Source organism: Oncorhynchus tshawytscha, linkage group LG24 (genome assembly GCF_018296145.1).
Source record: "Oncorhynchus tshawytscha isolate Ot180627B linkage group LG24, Otsh_v2.0, whole genome shotgun sequence".
Classification (NCBI taxonomy): Eukaryota; Metazoa; Chordata; class Actinopteri; order Salmoniformes; family Salmonidae; genus Oncorhynchus; species Oncorhynchus tshawytscha.
This window is the reverse complement of record NC_056452.1, coordinates 27,483,564-27,507,273: the sequence shown is the minus strand read 5'-3', so window position 1 is coordinate 27,507,273 and position 23,710 is coordinate 27,483,564. Positions and strand designations below refer to the sequence as shown.

Sequence of the window (23,710 nt, the reverse complement as noted above, 5' to 3'; positions counted from 1 at the left end):
GCTAAGGGACACATCAAGCAAGGAGCATTTGTAATGCACTGCACTGTGGAAAGAAAAATGAGTTCAATTCAGTTGCATTCATATAGGCTGTTTGTAATAGGTGAATTACCCTATCTATCTTGTAGCCTATATTCATGACCAAATAGGCATTGCTTTACTGTGTCGGGCGCTGTCCATTATGCTGTTACAGTGGAGATGGGATACAGATTTCATTTCAAAAGCACTTAATGGAAACGGAAATTAAACTCATGTTTATTGTGGTATAGCGTGGAGGGGGGCTGTGGAGCAGAGTTGAGTGAAGCAGCTTCAACTGTAAACTTGAACCGTCCTTATAAATCTAAATCAAATATTACAGACGGAAGCATATCTTTATTCATGTAGCATTCCACGTTATTCACATAGCCTACCACAGATAATTTGTTTATATATATATACATGCACACACACTACTGTTCAAAAGTTTGGGGTCACATAGAAATGTCCTTGTTTTTGGAAGAAAAGCACATTTGTTGTCCATTAAAATAACATCAAATCAAATCAAATTGATTTATATAGCCCTTTGTACATTAGCTGATATCTCAAAGTGCTGTACAGAAACCCAGCCTAAAACCCCAAACAGAAAGCAATGCAGATGTAGAAGCACAGTGGCTAGGAATAACTCCCTAGAAAAGGCAGGAACCTAGGAAGAAACCTAGAGAGGAACCAGGCTATGAGGGGTGGCCAGTACTCTTCTGGCTGTGCCGGGTGGAGATTATAACAGAACATGGCCAAGATGTTCAAATGTTCATAAATGACCAGCATGGTCGTATAATAATAAGGCAGAACAGTTGAAACTGGAGCAGCAGCACGGTCAGATGGACTGGGGACAGCAAGGAGTCATCATGTCAGGTAGTCCTGGGGCATGGTCCTAGGGCTCAGGTCCTCCGAGAGAGAGAAAGAAAGAGAGAAGGAGAGAATTAGAGAATTCACACAGGACACCGAATAGGACAGGAGAAGTACTCCAGATATAACAAACTGACCCTAGCCCCCCGACACATAAACTACTGCAGCATAAATACTGGAGGCTGAGACAGGAGGGGTCAGGAGACACTGTGGCCCCATCCGAGGACACCCCCGGACAGGGCCAAACACGAAGGATATAACCCCACCCACTTTGCCAAAGCACAGCCCCCACACCACTAGAGGGATATCTTCAACCACCAACTTACCATCCTGAGACAAGGCTGAGTATAGCCCACAAAGATCTCTGCCATGGCACAACCCAAGGGGGGGCGCCAACCCAGACAGGATGACCACATCAGTGAATCAACCCACTCAGGTGACGCACCCCTTCCAGGGACGGCATGAAAGAGCCCCAGTAAGCCAGTAAATCAGAAATACAGTGTAGATATATCTAGTGGTTAGAGCGTTGGACTATTGGCCGGAAGGTTGCAAGTTCAAACCCCCGAGCTGACAAGGTACAAATCTGTCGTTCTGCCCCTGAACAGGCAGTTAACCCACTGTTCCTAGGCCGTCATTGAAAATAAGAATTTGTTCTTAACTGACTTGCCTGGTAAAATAAAATAAAAAATGGTGTGTCAGGATTTGGCCAGGATTGTTCCGGTTTTGGCCACTAGATGCCCCCATTGTGCTTTTTGACCCTTTTGGTTTCCCTTGAATATATTTAAACCCTTAGTTTCCCTCAGTTCTGTGCTCTGTGTTTGTATGTTGGCACCCAGCCCCAGTGATGCTGTGAACATGTGTTGCTCCAGTTGGACTCTCTTGAGGAACTCTGTTTTTGTTCTCGTTTATTTATTTTTGATTATCTTTTGAGGCTTTTTCCTGCTGTACCTTCCACCTTGTAGATTTACCTTTTGACTTGGAGGATTACCTTTTTCTCTTGGATTTATATTTTTGCCTGAAGATCTTTCCTTTTTACTTTATTAAAACACCGTCTCAAGTACAGCTGTGTCTACCTCATCTTCTGGGTTCCGCTGACTATTAATGGCTCAGTTTGCTAAGTGACTTTCTCACACCGGAGACCCAAGTTCGTAACCGGGTCTTGACAGAAGGGCTCTGTTTCTGTCAAGACCCGGTTACGAACTCGGTTCTCTGGTGTGAGAAACATTACTTGTGGAAACATGACTTGTGTCATGCACAAAGTAGATGTCCTAACTGACTTGCCAAAACTATAGTTTGTTAACAAGAAATTGGTGGAGTGGCTGAAAAACGAGTTGTAATGACTCCAACCTAAACTTCTGACTTCAACTGGATGGATGGATGGATGGATGGATGGATGGATGGATGGATGGATGGATGGATGGATGTATGGATGGATGGATGTATGGATGGATGGATGTATGGATGGATGGGATGGATGGATGTTTGATGGGATGTTTGATGGATGTTTGTATGGATGGATGTATGGATGGATGTATGGATGGATGGATGGATGGATGGATGGATGGATGGATGTATGGATGGATGGATGTTTGTATGGATGTATGGATGGATGGATGTTTGTATGGATGGGATGGATGGATGTATGGATGTTTGTATGGATGTATGGATGTATGGATGGATGGATGGATGGATGTATGGATGGATGTTGTATGGATGGATGGATGGATGTATGGATGGATGTATGGATGGATGGATGTATGGATGGATGGATGTATGGATGGATGGATGTTTGTATGGATGGATGTTTGTATGGATGGATGTATGGATGGATGGATGGATGGATGGATGGATGGATGGATGTATGGATGGATGGATGTTTGTATGGATGTATGGATGTATGGATGGATGTATGGATGTATGGATATGGATGGATGGATGTATGGATGGATGGATGGATGGATGTATGGATGGATGGATGGATGTATGGATGGATGGATGGATGTATGGATGGATGTATGGATGGGTGTATGGATGGATGGATGTATGGATGGATGGATGGATGTATGGATGGATGGATGTATGGATGGATGGATGGATGTATGGATGGATGGATGTATGGATGGATGTATGGATGGATGTATGGATGGATGGATGTTTGTATCAAGGTGACATCTATATGGTTATGAGTTATTTCTTGTGTAGGCTGCTATCCTACTTGAAATAAAATCATGCGAGGGAAAAAATTTGCGGCTGTGGAGTAGGAAGCACATTAGGCACGTCGAAACAACACCGGTGCACTTGTCACTGGCTTATCACTTATCGTGCAGTCCAATCAGCCACCTAAAACGGTCTTGAGTTGCAACAAATCTTCCCAATTAGCGGATTCTCTTTCCATACACCCACTTCTTTCGTCACAGACACTTGCCCATACTCCGGTCAACCATACTTTGGCTGTAGCTATCCATACTTGGCCAGAGACCGTAAAAAACAAGAGGAGAGCTGCGATGTCATCTCTCAGAGTAGTCACCCCTCAGGGTCTCACTGCTGTCACCTCTCAGTGCATCTTTCAGGAAAAGTGGACTTTTCGAAACAAACCATATAAGGAGAAGTGGAGGTTTCGAAAGGTGCCACTCAGGACGTCCGTTTGGGTTATCAGACGTTAGTCATGGTCTGCAGATTGGACAATAATCAATTTCAGTTATGCAAAAAAAAAAAGTATATTCACTCTGACCTGTGTCTTTTAAAGTCAATGTTAACGCTAGCTAACATTAGCTACCTTAATGGATTTTCTATAAGTTATTTTTTACAATGTATTACTTATTATTGAATATTTGAAATAATAATACTTGAAATTTCAAGTCATGGCATTTGTAAAAAAAGAAACGTCCTCTCACTGTCAACTGCGTTTATTTTCAGCAAGCTTAACATGTGTAAATATTTGTATGAACATAAGATTCAACCACTGAGACAAACTGAACAAGTTCCACAGACATGTGACTAACAGAAATGTAATAATGTGTTCCTGAACAAAGGGGGGTCAAAATCAAAAGTAACAGTCAGTATCTGGTGTGGCCACCAGCTGCATTAAGTACTGCAGTGCGTCTCCTCCTCATGCACTGCACCAGATTTGCCAGTTCTTAATGTTACCCCATTCTTCCACCAAGGCACCTGCAAGTTCCCAAACATTTCTGGGGGGAATGGCCCTAGCCCTCACCCTCTGATCCAACAGGTCCCAGACATGCTCAATGGGATTGAGATCCGGGCTCTTCGCTGGCCATGGCAGAACACTGACATTCCTGTCTTGCAGGAAATCACGCATAGAACGAGCAGTAGGGCTGGTGGCATTGTCATGCTGGAGGGTCATGTCAGGATGAGCCTGCAGGAAGGGTACCACATGAGGGAGGAGGATGTCTTCCCTGTAACGCACAGCGTTGAGATTGCCTGCAATGACAACAAGCTCAGTCTGATGATGCTGTAACACACCGCTCCAGACCATGATGGACCCTCCACCTCCAAATCAATCCCGCTCCCGAGTACAGGCCTCGGTGTAACGCTCATTCCTTTGACGATAAACGCGAATCCGACCATCACCCCTGGTGAGACAAAACAGCGACTCGTCAGGGAAGAGCACTTTTTGTCAGTCCTGTCTGGCGACGTTGTTGCCGGTGATGTCTGGTGAGGACCTGCCTTTCAACAGGCCTATAAGCCCTCAGTCCAGCCTCTCTCAGCCTATTGCAGACAGTCTGAGCACTGATGGAGGGATTGTGCGTTCCTGGCGTAATTCGGGCAGTTGTTGTTGCCATCCTGTACCTGTCCCGCAGGTGTGATGTTCAGATGTACCGATCCTGTGCAGGTGTTGTTACACGTGGTCTGCCACTGCGAGGACGATCAGCTGTCTGTCCTGTCTCCCTGTAGCGCTGTCTTAGGCGTCTCACAGTACATACATTGCAATTTATTGCCCTGGCTACATCTGCAGTCCTCATGCCTCCTTGCAGCATGCCTAAGGCACGTTCACGCAGATGATCAGGGACCCTGGGCATCTTTCTTTTGGTGTTTTTCAGAGTCAGTAGAAAGGCCTCTTTAAGAGTCCTAAGTTTTCATAATTGTGACCTCAATTGCCTAAGCTGTTAGTGTCTTAATGACCGTTCCACAGGTGCATGTTCGTTAATTGTGTATGGTTCATTGAACAAGCATGGGAAACAGTGTTTAAACCCTTTACAATGAAGATCTTTGAAAGACAAATTATCTTTGAAAGACAAGGTCCTGAAACAGGGACGTTTTATTTTATGATGAGTTTCGTACTTATGGAATTCCAGCGCGTCTAGTGTTAAAACTCTATTCGAAAATTCCCCCCATTTCTCCTTATATGGTTCCTTTCGACACCCCCACTTTTCCTGAGAGATGACATTTCAGTGGGTGGCAGCCTAGAGACTGAGGGATGACGTCACAGTTGTAGCCTATGGGAAAAAAACAACACTTTATTCGCCTCAATGAACTCTTCCGGTAAAAAAAAAATATTAAAATAAATCCCTCTCTCCCGATTGGTCGAATTTAAAAATAAAACCGGGACAGTTTGTGTTGAAGAAGGATTTTTGATGCGATCAATATTTAGGGAATCCGTTCTCTCACGTAAGTAGAAAATACAAAAGCCTGATGTCAATTTAATGTTTTTTTAAATAATTTTTATCATTCAGACAGGGTAGCGTTATGCATGTGTCTTTATTCTGTTAGCGTTTGCCATCGTCTGAATGTTGGTTTAGCCAAAGAATACGTTATTATTATTATTATTATTATTATTATTGACTTCGTCTCTTCCTCTCTCTGTTTTGGCTCATGTTAGCTGTAACACAGAGCTGTCAGTGCACATACCAAGGAGTTTAAGTTAATACCAAAAATTTTCTACTACAACGCCACTTGTTTAATGTGCTGATTTATTAACATTAGTGTTGTGATCTGCTTATTTCCATGTGGATGGTGCGCTTGCTGAACATCTAAACGTTGGCTGTCTCTCTCTCCCACAACATTTTATCTGACACAGGATGATGGAATCGTGTTTTTACAACAAATTGGAAAGCGTGGCGCGGGAAGTTAACTTCGACGACTTGAAGAAAAACCTATTTTCTGAGTTTAATTCCATAGACTCCTGCCTGGAAGAGCATGAACACTTGCAGGTGTACCTTCGCATTCGACCATTCACAACAACTGAGAGTGAAAATGGCGAATCGCAGGTAATTGAACTCAACACACACAACCCTTTAGCTTGAAATCCAGGCAGGGGTGTATTCATTAACCTTAGCGCACAGAATAATCGATCATTTATAGATCGTGCCAAACACTTCGCAGGCTATTCGGAATGGCGATGGTTACATATCGGGATATACATTTTTACATGTTTCGTTTTTACTGTCGCAATATTATGTTTGCGCTATTTGGCTGTACCAGCACCAAAACTCCAGTAATTCCCTTCATAGCTTGTTCTCCATCTTTTTAAATAGGGAGCCAATTTGTTTTCAGCGCTAATTTCCATTACGGATCCAAATGTGTTTCCTGATTGCTCTCTTGTCCCTCTGCAGTAGACGTATGGCGAGCAATATGTTTGGAACAGCAAAACGAAATACACATTGAAACGTGAATTGTAATACATATCCTATTGGCACCAAGTGTCATGATAATATATCTTCAGGTCCCTGACAATTCCCAGCCCTAGTGGAAACCATACAATTAAAATGAACTACAACTTCCGTTTAAGAACCCAACAGCTGAGACAAACTGGGCATGTTCATGTTGAAGAGTGTTTGAAATATATATCTGTTGCAAAATGTTTTTCGGCGTCATGAGTACACCCCAGTTTGTCACATGAACCATCTATATTGAACAAAAAATATAAACGCAACATGCAATAATTTCAAAGATTTTACTTAGTTAAAGTTTTATATAAGGAAATCTGTCAATTTGAAATGACTTCATTAGCCCGACTCTATGGATTTCATATGACTGCAAGTGGCCACCATGGGTGGGAGCAGACAAACACACTGGGGAGCAGACAAACACACTGGGGAGCAGACAAACACACTGGGGAGCAGACAAACACACTGGGGAGCAGACAAACACACTGGGGAGCAGACAAACACACTGGGGAGCAGACAAACACACTGGGGAGCAGGCCCAGCCAATCAGAAAATTCTTCTTCCAGGCGAGAGCTTTATTACAGACAGGAATACTCTACAGCACCCCCCTCAGATGATCCCGCAGGTGAGGAAGACCGATGTGTCGGTCCTGGGTTGGCGTGGTTAAACATGGTCTGCAGTTGTGAGGCTGGTTGGACATACTGCCAAATTCCCTTAAAATGACATTTGGAGGTGACTTATGGTAGAGAAATAAACTAATTCTCTGGCAACAACTCTGGTGGACATTCCCCGCAGTCATCATGCACACTTCCTCCACTTGAGACGTCTGTGGCGTTGTGACAAAACCGCACATTTTTAGCGGCTTTTTATTGTCCCCAGCACAAGGTGCACCTGTAATGATCATGCTGGTTTAATCAGCTTCTTGATAATCCAGCCACCTGACAGGTGTGGCATATCTTGGCAATGCTCACTAACAGGGATATAAACAAATGTTTTTTTTTATGCGTATGGAAAATGTCTGCTGTCTTTTATTTCAGCTCATGAAACATGTGACCAACACTTTACATGTTGCGTTTTTATATTTTTGTTCAATATAGATACCCTCACCACCGCGCACACACACTTCCTGATTTTTAACAAGAGACTTGGAAACATAATAACTGTTGAGCTTTGACTATGACTTGCTGTCTTTTCCCTGTACATATCCAAGGACTGCGTTTCCATCGAGCTCCCGGACACGGTCCTCCTGAAGGCTCCAAGGGCTTCGCTCTCGGCACGGCTCCGTGACAAATCGGCTCAACGGTTTCAATTCTCACAGGTCAGTCAGCAGGGTTTGTTAGAGACACCCATGACTCTTTTTCTAGGAAAAAAAAAATAAAAAATGAAGGTTCTTCCAACCACCTTTTTCATTTTTGTCCTCAGGTCTTAGGGCCAGAAACCACTCAGAGGGAGATGTTTGACAGCACAGTGAGAGGCCTCGTCAAGGAGGTTCTGGAAGGTGGAAATTCTCTCGTTTTTACGTATGGAGTGACCAATGCTGGAAAGACATTCACTTTTCTAGGTTTGATTTCTTGATTATTTGCAGAGTTGGACAGATGCAAACTGATGTGTTGGTGTAATATCCAACTTGTACCCAAAGGTCCAACCTGAGTTAGCACAGATTCACTGTTAAAATTTTCACATTGCTGATATTCTATGTTGAGACTTAAATCCTCTGATGGTGCTTCTAAGTTTCTATCACAATCAAAAACCTGTTGGTCGGTATGAGCTGATAATGCTCTTTATGGTAAACTCCTGCTAACAAACCACTGAGACAAAGAGATTGAGAAATGAAGAGATCCTCAACACCTGTTTTTTTTTTTAGGTCCAGAGGCCAATGGAGGGATCCTCCCCAGGTCTTTGAATTTAATCTTCAACAGCATTGAGGGGCGTGTTTACGACCAAATGACTATCAAGCCACAGCGATGCAGAGAGTTCATCAGGCTCACTAAAGACCAGCAGAGTGAAGAGGCCACTAACAAGAGAAATCTCTTCAGGCTCCTCAAGGAGGTACTGGGTTGGTTCATTGACCTGATGAAAGCCATTGCATTACTCAGCAGGTTCTTTGGTTCTAGTAATTTATATTAAATGATGTCCCTTATTGCTCTTCTCCCATAGAGTGATAACCAGAAAAGCTTCACCAACAAGACAACCCTGGAAGGCAAGGAAATTTATTATTTTATATGCCATTCAGCAGATGCTTTTTATCCAAAGTGACTTAGTCAAGAGTTCATACATTTTTACATTTTTTTATATTTTTTTATTTAACCAGGTAGGCTAGTTGAGAACAAGTTCTCATTTACAACTGCGACCTGGCAAGTTGGTCGGTCCTGGGAATTGAACCCACTATCCTGGCATTGCAGGGTTCTACGTTGTGATAATTTTACTCTAACATGCGCCTAAATATTTTTGCTATGCAATCTGTATTTTTATTTAGCACTAGTGCTGAAGGATTCTAACTTTATTACTTCCAAATATTTTTCATTGTGATCCTACATTTCTTTATGCACTCCTATGTTTATCAACTTGGTTGCACACTGGCTCCTTTAAAACATTTTTTTTTAAAGGTTGCCGTAGAGACCCCTGCGTTGTAAACACCATGCTCCCTGTGTAGGGTGCCGTCTTTCGGCCGGGACGTTAAACGGGTGTCCTGACTCTCTGCGGTCATTAAAAGATCCCATGGCACTTATCGTAAGAGTAGGGGTGTTAACCCCTGGTGTCCTGGCTAAATTCCCAATCTGACCCTCAAACCATTACGGTCACCTAATAATCCCCAGTTTATAATTGGTTCATTCATCCCCCTCCTGTAACTATTCCCCAGGTCGTTGCTGTAAATGAGAATGTGTTCTCAGTCAACTTACCTGGTAAAATAACAGATAAATAATTGACATGAGACCAAATTATTTATGTTCTTGTTCCACGATGCATAGTCCTGACCTGCATTTAGACATGATTGTCACATCCCACATGTCCATCTATCTGGTACTTTGGCGTATCATTAGCCCTTTACAAGAGACTTCTATCCAACCAGAGGTTTGTAACAGGTTAACACCACCACCTGTTTCTCTGACAGGGTCCACACTAAGTGACATCGAGGGGACTGTGACGGAACAACGTTTCAGTCTGGTTGTTGAAGCACACACCAAGTTCTCCGTCTGGGTGTCCTTCTGTGAAATCTACAAGGAGAACATTCACGACCTGCTGGAGCCCGTTCCGATGGGAGCCCAGAAGAGAACCACGCTGCGGCTGTCGCAGGATGTCAAAGGCAACTCCTTTGTAAAAGGTAACGGCTGCAGATCGTGTCACATTTTACTTTTTAGTCTTTTTTTATATTTATCCAGTGACTTAATCAGGCGTGTGTTTGACGTCTGGGTGGTCCCAGGAATCGAACCCACAATCTTGTCGTTGTAAGCACCACGCTCTACCGACTGAACCGGAGATGACCAAATGTTCCTGTGTGTGATTTTTCAGATCTGAAGTGGGTACAAGTGAGCAACGCGGAGGAAGCCTACAAGGTAATGAAGCTAGGGAAGAAGAACCAGAGCTTCGCCAGCACAAAGCTCAACCTCCTCTCGAGCCGGAGGTGATTATTAAGCACGTCAATCATTTCCCTTTTTGAATATTTCGAGTTTCTTTTTTGGGGCTGGTACGAACTTGCATGAGCCAAGTTCACACAGTAGCTTGACCGCTGTGCTCTTATAGAAATCTGTTCCTATGCTCAGCCACAGCATATTTTCTGTTCGTATCCTGCGGATGGAAGATGCTAGGATTCCTCGTGTTAACTCTATCAGCGAGTAAGTGAAATGGATATTTGTTTTATTCATTTGGACAAAAACTATATATCCTTAGAAGCCCTATGCAGTACCTGTGTGTATTAAGGCAGGGTTTGTTTATGTTCAGGCTGTCCTTGTGTGACCTGGCTGGGTCTGAGAGGTGCGCTAAAACTCAGAATAAAGGGGAGCGTTTGAAAGAGGCTGGAAACATCAACACTTCCCTGATGACACTGGGCAAGTGCATCAACACGTTACGGCAAAGCCAGCAATCCAAGTGAGCCTTGAATGTCTGCTTTCAGAAAAATATTTGTCAAATGTATAATTCCATAACTATCAAAGTGGGGGGGTACAAATCTGTAGCTTGGAATTGTTAATGTTCTGACCTGATGAGGACCACAGTGGAAATAAGTCAGAATTCTTATTCTGCCAGTCACATTTTTTGATGTACTGGATGTATAGATCATAACTTTTTTTTTAAAATGTTTTATTTATTACTGACAAATGTTATCAAACCCTTGTTGCTAGGCTACCACAGCACGTCCCCTTCAGGGAGAGCAAGCTGACCCACTACCTACAGGGCTTCTTCTGTGGCCGTGGCAAAGCCTGCATGATAGTCAACATCAACCAGTGTGCCTCCATGTACGACGAGACGCTCAACGTGCTCAAGTTCTCCGCCGTGGCTCAGAAGGTGGTGGTGCTGACCACCAAGACCGTCCCCCACCTCGCCACCAAGAGGTCGGCCCGGGAACTGTCCATGATCATCAACAACGCAGACAGGAAGTACCTGTTGGGTCAGAAGAGAAGGAGCTCCCTGGTTGGCTGGGAGACCAGTCTGGAGGACGTGCAGGAGCATGACGACACTGAAGAGGAGAGCGTGATGGAGACCATGCAGGAAGTGGACGATGATGAAAAGGTTCTCATCAATAAAGACACTTATGAGGTAAGTCTCTCCACCAACTAATTCTGTGGCTATTTTTATTTGAGTCTTACACAGAAATTCCAATTGGCTCATCAATGCTATAAAAAAAAATTCTAGGCTTTGATTTGATTGAGACATTTGGAAGATTTAGCCCTGCTAATAGTAAATGGACCAGAGTTTCGCTCATTGGGTGAAATGGTCAAAACTCTGGGGCCCTAATTAATATCAAATTCATCTCCGGTTAACCTAGAACTAAAGTGTCATGTAATGCTCAATGACGTCTGTCCACAAGAGGTAAATGTCTGTCAACCCTTCAGAGCCAGCTCCTCCAGTTGACAGAGCTCTGGGAACAGCTCCAGAAAGAGAGGTCTGAAAACCTGGTTCTGGAATCCCGGATCCGTGACGAGGTCACCAAGGAGTTCTCGGAGTTCTTCTCTGAAATGCAGACCGATTACAAGTGAGCCCTTCTGTGCCTTGTTTAAGTCATTTCTTTTGTGTTTTTGGTTGCTTAACATTTTTGGGGGGTTTGAGTGTTTTTCTACAAACTGAGGTACTCAACACTTTACATAGTAGCTTTTTAAAGGTAAATGCTTTTATGTCTTTTGATACGCAACTGAATAAGATCTAGCTATAATATTTGGGGTGGCAGTTAGCCTAGTGGTTAGTGTTGGACTTGTAACCGCGCTGACAAGGTACAAATCTGTCGTTCTGCCCCTGAACAAGGCAGTTAACCCACTGTTCCTAGGCCGTCATTGAAAATAAGAATTTATTTCTTAACTGACTTGCCTAGTTAGATATATTTTTTTGACCTTTATTTATCTGTGTCTTACAGCGAGCGTCTGGCCAAAGAGGAGAAGAATGTCGAGGAGAGAGCAGAGAAGCGTCTAGAGATCCTGAGAAATCTTGTGAACATTAACACCAGTCAAGAGGAGTTGGACAGAGTAGAGCGAGCCACAGTAATGCATCCTACTTAGATGTGTTGGACATTAACAATGTCAACCTTCATGATGTAGCCATGTCTCTTGTCCTTTACCTTGGTGTTCAAACTGCGGTGACAAAAGAGAACCTAACTCGTCTATTCTTACTAGTGCTGTCTTTGCGGATGGCTACTTTATTGAGGAATAATGTATTCACTATGAGAGCGATATGTTTGTCTCACCTAGCTATCTTAAGATGAATGCACTAATTGTAAGTGTCTCTGGATAATAGCATCTCCATAATGACTCCTATGTCTTCTCTGCTGTAGGAGGACAGCTCGCCATTGGGAAAGATGTTTGACTCCATGTGCAGTGACCTGGCGGGCATAAAGAAGGCGGCTTTGGAGGCCAAGACGTGTCTGGTGGTCACCCAACCCAGTTGCGAAACCATCTCCAATCTGGAAAAGAGAGTGGATGATCTCTCGGCGCTGCTGAACCAAGCCCAGGAGCAGCTCACTGTCAAAACCAATGGTAGCCAACTGACAACCAGTTGTCTTGTTTTAAAATGTATTTTTTTTATAGCTTTTCTTCATCGTGGTCGTCGGGACCCACAAGGGTTCACATTCAAAATTTGCCCAAAGCATTACACCTATTTACAATAAAGCCGTGTTCATAGCCAAGTGGGACGGTTGTATTTATCACATCAAATCCACTTGAATGGCCCTCCAACTGGTGACACCTAGTGGGGAAACTATGATTCATCCCAGAGCTCTGTCTTCTCACACATGCTGACCTCTGACATCACCTACTAAGAATATTACCTTGGTAACAGCATTTGACAGTTAAATGGAACAACAAAACATTTGTAAAAAAAAAAATATATATATATATTTAAGTTAGCTTTGTAACTCTAATTTGTTTATTAACATGATCGTTGTACTTTTAGTTGATGGTTGAAGCAGCATTTTGGCCATTTAGCCAATCGGCTTTCAACAAGTTCAGATCATTAACCACTTTCCCACTTGGTTAAGAACGCACCCTAAGCAAAGGCTTGAGCAGTTGAATATTTGAATGTGGTGTGTAATGCTAAGGCAAGAACTAAAATGGGACACCCCTTTTGTTTCCCCCGGGAACAGGATTATGAAACACTGGCCTATCCCTTTCACATACGCTGTATCTCTTTCAGCAATAACCTGTTAATCACCTGTCTTCACGATCCATCAACTACTGCTCCGGATCGGTTTGACTAATCCCATAACGGTGGCTGTGATGGAACGCACACAATGTTTCCCTTCGGTTGAGTAGTCGGTGTCGTCTGTTCAATTTCAGAACTAGAACACTGTTGCAAACAAGCGCGGCAATCGAACGAACAGCTTGAAGAGGCTAGAAAGGTATTGTGTCATTTTTGTTTTTGGTTCCATTTCCAACAATGGGGACTTATTGTTTTGGGTTGTCTGTTCTACATAAAACCAAATTCCGCTAGGTTTTAGTTCACGGTTAACAGAGTAGTTCTGACAGACTTTTTTTCTTTTTTTTTCGTCTTGTTTTTCTCTTTTTAGACTCTTGAGTCTCAGGAGCTGAAATTCTCCTACTTCCTGGAGATGTGTCACGAGAAGGATGAGATGATCACCACGCTTCAGAACACCGTAGACCAACAGGTCCAAGCCACCATCAAGAATGTATGTAGATGTTTTTTTTTAAAGTGGCGCTTAGATCTGACTAGCTAATGGACATCAGCCTGTTTCATACTTAGTCTTTCTCCTTTACATCTCCCATTTATACTGAACTGGTGCCTATTTCCCATCCTTATGTCACATTATAAATGCTCATATCCAGAATGTGATTTAAAAAAATAAATACATTTATTTTTATTTTTATTCCAGCTTGTAGACCATGCTTGACCTCTAACATTTGTTGGGTTTTTCTTTGACAGAAGGCTACATTTGACGGCATCAAAAATGAGATCCTGCAACTGAAGAGCAGCTGCTCTTGCTCCAGAGGGGAGAGGCCCAGCTCTCGCGCAGAGAGCCGCAAACGGCTGGTGGACCTCCAGGCCAACCTGGAGGACCAGCCCCCCAGCAAGAAAGGTACAGGGTGGGCTCCGAGCACTGCCGGGAAGCCCCTCCCACCGTTTGTTGGGGTGAGAGCAGGGGGTAGAGAGAACACAGCCGAAGGTCGCAAAAACATCCGCTTAAAGAGGCGACTGTCTGCGCTCAAGAACTAATGCTGCCCAAAGTCTCAGACACCGGAGCACTTTTCATCATGTTTTTCCTATGTATCCATATTTGTGTTCCCCATTTCTGGCTTGATGTTTTTTAAGTGGTTGTATTCCATATGATTTTGATTATGAATAAAGTTTTTGTTGTTGCTGTGCTCAGATATTTTCCAAACGTTGTATAGCATTGGTAGGACTTATTGTTGTCTCATTGGTGGAGAGACACCATTCATATCCTGGGAAATGGTCTTCACTAACCAAACACTCACTATATTGACATGGTTATTAAAAGACTGAGTTTTTTTTTTTTTTTTCTTCACATTGTTTGCTGACCAAAATTGCAACGTGTCCGGTTGTTTTGATATTTAACGAACTGTCCTAATCTCATTCCACTGGCTAATGCTTAAGGAGCACACTACATTTAGTTTGACACTGAGCATCAAGTCAGCATAAAATAAAATCCCCACCGTACCTCAGAAGCTTTGCATCACCTTCAAAGATAATTCAACAAGTGTCCCTGTCTTTGTTAGGGTTCCTGGGGAGAGGAGAGGAGGAGATGGACAGATTGCGCAGGGAGCTGGTGGAGGTACAAAAGGACAGTGGGCTTCTCCGAGACAAGCTGATGGAACAGAAAAGAGAATTCCCAAAGACCCTAGAGGAGAGTGAGAAAAGGCCCCTGCAGAAAAAGGGTCTGGGAGAGAAACTGACCCAACAGCAGAACTCAAAACAGCAGCTGAAGGTGCTAAAAGAAAAACTGTCCCCACAGGAACTGAACTTGGAGCAGCTCAGGGCAGAAATGGAGGAGGCTAAAGCCATGGCCCACATCGACAGCGAGAACTCTGTAGCTGAGGTCGTGACCTTGAAGGGAAAGGTGGCTGCACTGGAGGAGAAGCAGTGCACCCACCAAATGGAGAGTGAGGCGGCCGTAACCGTGTCCCAGTCGTATAACGATGAGCTCATGTCCCAAATGGAGAGAGGGGCAGAATTGGAGAAGACACTGTTTGAGAAGGAGGCGCAGGTGTCAGGCCTGCAGAGGAGCCTGAGGGAGGCACAGGAAATGCGGGAGGATGAGGAGACCGCTACGGTGCAGGAGGCTCGTAAGAGGGAGGTGGAGAGGAGGCGGGAGTTGCTGGCTGTGGCTGAAGAGGCCATCACTCAGAAGAACGCTGAGCTGGAGAGGAAAGCGCAGGTCATCACCAGGTTAGTGGGCTGGCTGGTACCTTTCACTCTGGCTACTGGGGAGGCCTACGTGCCAATCCCAAATCATAACCTATGCCCTATGCACGTGTGGCAATCGGAGAGGATTTGATTGGTATAAGCAATATGGTGAAACATCTGCCTAGCCTATCAGGGAGCAAGGTGTAGCTATTACAAGATTGATTACGCTTGTCCTCATATCTCCACGAGTGCGTAGTGCACAGGGGACGATTTGGGATTGGCCTAAATGTTTCTTCCTTTCCCATGCTCCTCTTTACTGGTAAAACCTCTCTAATGTAGCTGCTGTTTGAGTTTACCTCTCGTGTTCATGACCACAGATTGAAGGAGACGGCTAAACATGACTCCGACAAAGTGAAGAGTTTGAGCCTGGACCTTGAGAGGAAAGACGATGACGTTTCTGATCTCAAAGAGAAGCTGTCCGACTCTAAAAAACAGATCCAGCAAGTTCAAATGGAGGTAAAAGCCTTTTTGATCTTTATTTATGCAACCGATACTATCATAGTAGGTCCATAATTACAATCACTAATAACATCACTATTCAAAACGTATGGATCACTATAAGGTATGGATCACTATAATAACGTATGGATCACTATAATAACGTATGGATCACTATAATAACGTATGGATCACTATAATAACGTATGGATCACTATAATAACGTATATGGATCACTATAATAACGTATATGGATCACTATAATAACGTATATGGATCACTATAATAACGTATGGATCACTTTAAAAAAAAAAATGAACCACTATTCATAATGTATGAATCACTATTAATAATGTATGAATCACTAACGTATGAATCACTAATGTATGAACCACTATACTAACTTATCTCTCCCTATAATAACTTATCTCTCCCTATAATAACGTGTATGGATCACTATAACGTGTATGGATCACTATAATAACGTGTATGGATCACTATAATAACGTGTATGGATCACTATAATAACGAATCACTTTCTAGAAACCACTATTCATAATGTAAATCACTATTAATAATGTATGAACCACTATTAACATCTCTCCCTATATAATATATGGATCACTATAATAACGAATCACTTTCTATGAACCACTATTCATAATGTATGAATCACTATTAATAATGTATGAACCACTATACTAACTTATCTCTCCCTATAATAATATATGGATCACTATAATAACGTATGGATCACTATTAATAACGTATGGATCACTATAATGTATGGATCACTATAATAATGTATGGATCACTATTAATAACGTATGAATCACTATTAATAACGTATGAATCACTTTCTAGAAACGAATGAACCACTATTCATAATGTATGAATCACTATTAATAATGTATGAACCACTATACTAACTTATCTCTCCCTATAATAATATATGGATCACTATAATAATGTATGAATCACTATTAATAACGTATGAATCACTTTCTAAAAATGAATGAACCACTATAATGTATGAATCACTATTAATAATGTATGAACCACTATGTATGAATCACTATTAATAATGTATGAACCACTATACTAACTTCTCTCCCTATAATAATATATGAATCACTATAATAACGTTTCAATCACTATTAATAACATATCAACCCCTTTTTGTTTTCCTACCCAAGATCATCTCCATGCGAGAAGAGGTGAAATCTCTCAAACTTAAACTGCAGGACTCGGAGAAGGTGAAGAAACGCCAGCAGGCAGACTTGGCTAATAAAGACAGGACCATACAGCAACTGAAAACGGTATGTTGTTTAAATCTCGGTTACTCTTGGTTGTTTTACTTTAAATGTGTCCTTGTTGTTGACCGGAGTTTGATCTTTCTCTTTCCAGGAACAGTCTGCTGACGAGAACCTCAAACTCAATCCGAACGCCTGTAAAGGTACAAATAAAGCCTGTTGATCCATACTGTTCTGCTCTGTATTTCTGTGTGCCATACATAGGCTGTGTTCTTGCCTACTACTTAGTAAAATGACATACTGTTTATTTATTGTCCTACATACTCTTTGGAACACACTGTTTAGTTCAAATGTATGCAGTAAGCAACAAATATCAACATACTAGACTCCCCCATACTGAGAATGTGTAATCTAATACTAGACTCCCCCATACTGAGAATGTGTAATCTAATACTAGACTCCCCCATACTGAGAATATATAATCTAATACTAGACTTCCCCATACTGAGAATGTGTAATATAATACTAGACTCCCCATACTGAGAATAATATAATACTAGACTCCCCATACTGAGAATGTGTAATATAATACTAGACTCCCCATACTGAGAATGTGTAATATAATACTAGACTCCCCATACTGAGAATGTGTAATCTAATACTAGACTCCCCATACTGAGAATATAATCTAATACTAGACTCCCCCATACTGAGAATGTGTAATCTAATACTAGACTCCCCATACTGAGAATGTGTAATCTAATACTAGACTCCCCATACTGAGAATATATAATCTAATACTAGACTCCCCATACTGAGAATATATAATCTAATACTAGACTCCTCCATACTGAGTATATATAATCTAATACTAGACTCCCCATACTGAGAATATATAATCTAATACTAGACTCCTCCATACTGAGTATATATAATCTAATACTAGACTCCTCCATACTGAGTATATATAATCTAATACTAGACTCCCCATACTGAGAATGTGTAATCTAATACTAGACTCCCCCATACTGAGAATATATAATCTAATACTAGACTCCCCCATACTGAGAATATATAATCTAATACTAGACTCCCCCATACTGAGAATATATAATCTAATACTAGACTCCCCCATACTGAGAATATATAATCTAATACTAGACTCCCCCATACTGAGAATGTGTAATCTAATACTAGACTCCCCATACTGAGAATGTGTAATCTAATACTAGACTCCCCCACACTGAGAATGTGTAATCTAATACTAGACTCCCCATACTGAGAATGTGTAATCTAATACTAGACTCCCCACACTGAGAATGTATAATCTAATACTAGACTCCCATACTGAGAATATATAATCTAATACTAGACTCCCCATACTGAGAATGTGTAATCTAATACTAGACTCCCCACACTGAGAATGTGTAATATAATACTAGACTCCCCACACTGAGAATGTGTAATCTAATACTAGACTCCCCCACACACTGAGAATGTGTAATATAATACTAGACTCCCCACACTGAGAATGTGTAATCTAATACTAGACTCCCCCACACTGAGAATGTGTAATCTAAGGCGTTGTTTCCCGCCGTTGGTGTTGCTACAGCCCCCCTGATCTGATCATCAGCTGTTGACACACGTAGGTTTTATGAGGATCTCCTTTAATAGAATGCAGAGAATTCTACAAGATGAAAAGCTGAATTTTCTAAACATCATTCTATAAAAATCTTCTTTTTTTCTCACAAATCCAAAATGGCTACTGTTTAGAACACAAATAAGGGTATTGGGACACGACCATAGTGCTGACAGTTAAACAAGGTAGCACATTACCATATGCTGTTAGACCCGCTGCTCTTCTCTCTGTCCTGTAATCATGGAGTTGGGCTGCTCTTCTCTCTGTCCTGTAATCATGGAGTTGGGCTGCTCTTCTCTCTGTCCTGTAATCATGGAGTTGGGCTGCTCTTCTCTCTGTCCTGTAATCATGGAGTTGGGCTGCTCTTCTCTCTGTCCTGTAATCATGGAGTTGGGCTGCTCTTCTCTCTGTCCTGTAATCATGGAGTTGGGCTGCTCTTCTCTCTGTCCTGTAATCATGGAGTTGGGCTGCTCTTCTCTCTGTCCTGTAATCATGGAGTTGGGCTGCTCTTCTCTCTGTCCTGTAATCATGGAGTTGGGCTGCTCTTCTCTCTGTCCTGTAATCATGGAGTTGGGCTGCTCTTCTCTCTGTCCTGTAATCATGGAGTTGGGCTGCTCTTCTCTCTGTCCTGTAATCATGGAGTTGGGCTGCTCTTCTCTCTGTCCTGTAATCATGGAGTTGGGCTGCTCTTCTCTCTGTCCTGTAATCATGGAGTTGGGCTGCTCTTCTCTCTGTCCTGTAATCATGGAGTTGGGCTGCTCTTCTCTCTGTCCTGTAATCATGGAGGAGTTGGGCTGCTCTTCTCTCTGTCCTGTAATCATGCTCTTCTCTCTGTCCTGTAATCATGGAGTTGGGCTGCTCTTCTCTCTGTCCTGTAATCATGGAGTTGGGCTGCTCTTCTCTCTGTCCTGTAATCATGGAGTTGGGCTGCTCTTCTCTCTGTCCTGTAATCATGGAGTTGGGCTGCTCTTCTCTCTGTCCTGTAATCATGGAGTTGGGCTGCTCTTCTCTCTGTCCTGTAATCATGGAGTTGGGCTGCTCTTCTCTCTGTCCTGTAATCATGGAGTTGGGCTGCTCTTCTCTCTGTCCTGTAATCATGGAGTTGGGCTGCTCTTCTCTCTGTCCTGTAATCATGGAGTTGGGCTGCTCTTCTCTCTGTCCTGTAATCATGGAGTTGGGCTGCTCTTCTCTCTGTCCTGTAATCATGGAGTTAATCATGGAGTTGGGCTGCTCTTCTCTCTGTCCTGTAATCATGGAGTTGGGCTGCTCTTCTCTCTGTCCTGTAATCATGGAGTTGGGCTGCTCTTCTCTCTGTCCTGTAATCATGGAGTTGGGCTGCTCTTCTCTCTGTTCTGTAATCATGGAGTTGGGCTGCTCTTCTCTCTGTCCTGTAATCATGGAGTTGGGCTGCTCTTCTCTCTTTTTAATTTAAATGTAACCTTTATTTAACTAGGCAAGTCAGCTAAGAATAAATTCTCATTTACAATGACTGCCTACCCCGGTCAAACCCGGACGACGCTGAGCCAATTGTGCGCCACCCTATGGGACTCCCAATCACGGCCGGTTGTGATACATCCTGAATTTGAACCAGGGTGTCTGTAGTGACGCCTCTTGCATTGAGATGCAGTGCCTTAGACCGCTGCGCCACTCAGGAGACATAAAATGTATCTCTGTCTTGTATTCATGGGGTTCATTGTGCTTCCCCAGACCTTCAGGCTAAGGAGCGTATGATGGAGGACATGCGTCTGGCTCTGGTTGAACAGGAGGATACCCAGACCCAACAGGAGCAGGTGTTAGAGGCCAAACTGGATGAGATTGACGCCCTCATTGAAGGTGGGATTATTTCAAGATGTAGTTTTCCATGATGGTGTATATTTGGTGTTTTAAGTTTATTTATTAGTTGGCTTTTCATAGCAGATCATTCAGAGTTAGAGACAGTAGGTGCGTTAGAGAGTCCAAATCAGCAGGTCTGGGACAAGGTAGCACATCCTGTGAACAGGTCAGGGTTCCATAGCCGCAGGAAGAACGATTGAAACTGGAGCAGCAGCACGACCAGGTGGACTGGGGACAACCAGGAGTCATCCGGCCAGGTAGTCCTGAGGCATGGTCCTAGGGCTGTGTGAGAGATCCTAAAACGGAACCTTGAGGAACACTGAAATTTACAGTTGATTTGTCAGAACCAGGCCAGAACTTGTCTATGTAGACCAATTTGGGTTTCCAATCTCTCCAAAAGAATGTGGTGATCGATGGTATCAAAAGCAGCACTAAGGTCTAGGAGCACGAGGGCAGACGCAGAGCCTTGGTTTGACGCCATTAAAAGGTAATTTACCACCTTCACAAGTGCAGTCTCAGTGCTATGATGGGGTCTGCTGCTGAAAAACATCCCCACAGCATGATGCTGCCACCACCATGCTTCACCGGAGGGAGGGTGCCAGGTTTCCGCCAGACGTAATGCTTGGCATTCAGATCAATGAGTTAAATCTTGGTTTCATCAGACCAGAGAATCTTGTTTCTCATGGTCTGAGTCCTTTAGGTGCTTTTTGGCAAACTCCAAGTGGGCTGTCATGTGCCTTTTTACTGAGGAGTGAATTCCATCTGACCACTCTTCCATAAAGGCCTGATTGGTGGAGTGCTGCAGAGATGGTTGTCCTTCTGGCATCTCCACAGAGGAACTCTGGAGCTCTGTCAGAGTGACCACTGTGTTCTTGGGGACCTTCAATGCTGCAGAAATTGTTTGCTACCTTTCCCCAGATCTGTGCCTCGACACAATCCTGTCTCGGAGCTCTAAGGACAATTCCTTCAACCTCGTGTCTTGGTTTTTTTGCACTGACATGCACTGTCAACTGTGGGACCTTATATAGACAGGTGTGTGCATTTCCAAATCATGTCCAATCAATTTAATTTACCACAGGTGGACTCCAATCACAGTTGTAGAAACATCTCAAGGACGATCAATGGAAACAGGATGCACCTGAGCTCAATTTCGAGTCTCATTGCAAATGGTCTGAATACTTATGTAAATAAGGCATTTCTGGGTTTTTTTTAATGAATTTGCAAAAAAATCTAAACCGTTTTTCGGTTTGTCATGATGGGGTATTGTTTGTAGATTGATGAGGAACATTTTATATTTAATCCATTTTAGAATTAAGGCTGTAATGTAACAAAAAGGGGAAGGGGTCTGAATACTTTTCCAATGCACTGCATATATGCATGTAAATGTATTTGAAATACTCTAAATAATATTTCACCCCAGATCTGAATTACTGTCCGCGCTGGGTTCCACTGAGATTGACATTGTCTTGAACGGATTGGGGCTTTTCTCACAGCTAAAGGAAGGGGTGCAACTCAATATTAGGAAGGTGTTCCTAATGTTTGTATACTCTGTGTATACAAAACATAGAATGGTAAGTACAACTGAACATGGTGATAGTACTCAAGTGGTCTTGTTGTTTTTTTGTTCCCCCCCCACAGAGGTGGATAAACTGAAAGGACTGTTACGCTACCAAGACAGTGGGAAAGACACTGGAGCCCTGAGAGACAGCCAATCGGACGAGGCCAAGCTAGCCATACAGGAAGCAGTTCAGGCTCAAGTGACCTTGAAGGTGGACATCTCTATGTGACTCACCACCTGGATTTGGTCTTATGTAGCAAAATTTAAAAGTGTTTTTATTTTAATTACATTGGATAAAAGTAGAGATTCAGAGCCACAATGGTATAGCATACACTGTATTTTTGAGGAACAACGAAAAAGTAATTCTGCTTTGAAAGATGAACTTCCCTCTCCTATGAAGTCGCGACATACGCCTAGTTTCCTGAAACGGGTCACACATGTAGTTGTTGATAGTGTGTATTTTCTCCGTTAAATTTTTTTTTTTTTACCTTGGATTAGTCAGTACGTGTAAGTGTACCGCCAAGTATAAGTAATCCTGTGTGTTTCTAGCTGTGTACTGAGAAACACCAAGCTGACAAGAGGAAGTGGCTCGAAGAGAAGACGGTTCTGATCCGGCTGGCCAAGGAGGCCGAGGATAAGAGGAACCAGGAGATGAGGAAGTTTGCAGACGGCCGCAAGCGTCACGCCAAGCAGCAAGCCCAAGTGGTAAAACAACCCCCCCCGCCCCCCGGGGACCCCCAGCCGTTCCACATATTAACTAATTCCACAGTTATCAAACCTGATTCAACTAATCGTCAAGCCCTTTACAAGGTGAATCAGGTGAGCTAGTTCAACAACATTGTGAAATGTCTGGGGATCCCCTAGGAGAGGTTTTCCTTGGAATAAAAGCTACAATACCCTCTACAGACAGAGCCTACGAAGGCTGCATTTACACAGATCAGATCTTTTATAATTGGTTAAAGATAATTGGTTTGAAAGGTCAGAATTGGGCTGCCTGTGTAAATGCAGCCTAAGAAACCACTCTGTTACCCTGTAGGAAGGTCTGGTGGCCCAGCTCAGTGAGAAGGAGCAGGACCTACTGAAGTGGAGGAAAGAGAGGGACTCCCTGGTGACAGCTCTGGAGGTCCAGCTAACCAAACTCCTCTCTAGCAACGCAGACAAGGATGAACAGATAGCCAGTCTCCGCTGCCACGCCTCCTCTCAGCCAGCAGAGGTCAGTTCAAACACACGTTGGACTGTTTAGTCGGTTGGGACTTGTCAGACTATTTTCCTTTGGAACAAATGAGCTCTGTTAACTCCCCCAGTCCCAAAACCCCAACAGAAATGGGCTTTTCATTTATCTAATTTATCTGTCATTTATCCATTCATGTTTTTTTTTTAAATCAAATCAAATCAAATG

The 23,710-nt window shown here is 42.9% G+C and overlaps 1 protein-coding gene across 8 annotated transcripts in view; it reads left to right on the top strand.

Annotated features, from left to right (window-relative positions):
- Positions 1-5,435: 5,435 nt before the first annotated feature.
- The window catches only part of LOC112238042 (kinesin-like protein KIF20B), a 35,241-nt gene continuing 16,966 nt past the window's right edge, over positions 5,436-23,710 (top strand). For 7 of the 8 annotated variants that reach the window (XM_042305609.1, XM_042305608.1, XM_042305611.1 and 4 more), the window contains exons 1-25: positions 5,436-5,511; positions 5,921-6,110; positions 7,720-7,827; positions 7,932-8,070; positions 8,374-8,558; positions 8,667-8,709; positions 9,622-9,831; positions 10,020-10,131; positions 10,271-10,342; positions 10,449-10,595; positions 10,847-11,261; positions 11,558-11,697; positions 12,073-12,196; positions 12,487-12,688; positions 13,487-13,548; positions 13,717-13,836; positions 14,091-14,244; positions 14,903-15,572; positions 15,908-16,046; positions 17,225-17,347; positions 17,436-17,484; positions 20,628-20,753; positions 22,392-22,522; positions 22,861-23,016; positions 23,348-23,524. In XM_042305609.1, coding sequence (XP_042161543.1) covers positions 5,922-6,110; positions 7,720-7,827; positions 7,932-8,070; positions 8,374-8,558; positions 8,667-8,709; positions 9,622-9,831; positions 10,020-10,131; positions 10,271-10,342; positions 10,449-10,595; positions 10,847-11,261; positions 11,558-11,697; positions 12,073-12,196; positions 12,487-12,688; positions 13,487-13,548; positions 13,717-13,836; positions 14,091-14,244; positions 14,903-15,572; positions 15,908-16,046; positions 17,225-17,347; positions 17,436-17,484; positions 20,628-20,753; positions 22,392-22,522; positions 22,861-23,016; positions 23,348-23,524 — 3,993 coding nt within the window. In that variant the 5' untranslated portion in view covers positions 5,436-5,511; position 5,921. The remainder of the gene's footprint in view (positions 5,512-5,920; positions 6,111-7,719; positions 7,828-7,931; positions 8,071-8,373; positions 8,559-8,666; positions 8,710-9,621; positions 9,832-10,019; positions 10,132-10,270; positions 10,343-10,448; positions 10,596-10,846; positions 11,262-11,557; positions 11,698-12,072; positions 12,197-12,486; positions 12,689-13,486; positions 13,549-13,716; positions 13,837-14,090; positions 14,245-14,902; positions 15,573-15,907; positions 16,047-17,224; positions 17,348-17,435; positions 17,485-20,627; positions 20,754-22,391; positions 22,523-22,860; positions 23,017-23,347; positions 23,525-23,710) is intronic. The other variant, XM_042305612.1, reaches the window with a different exon arrangement.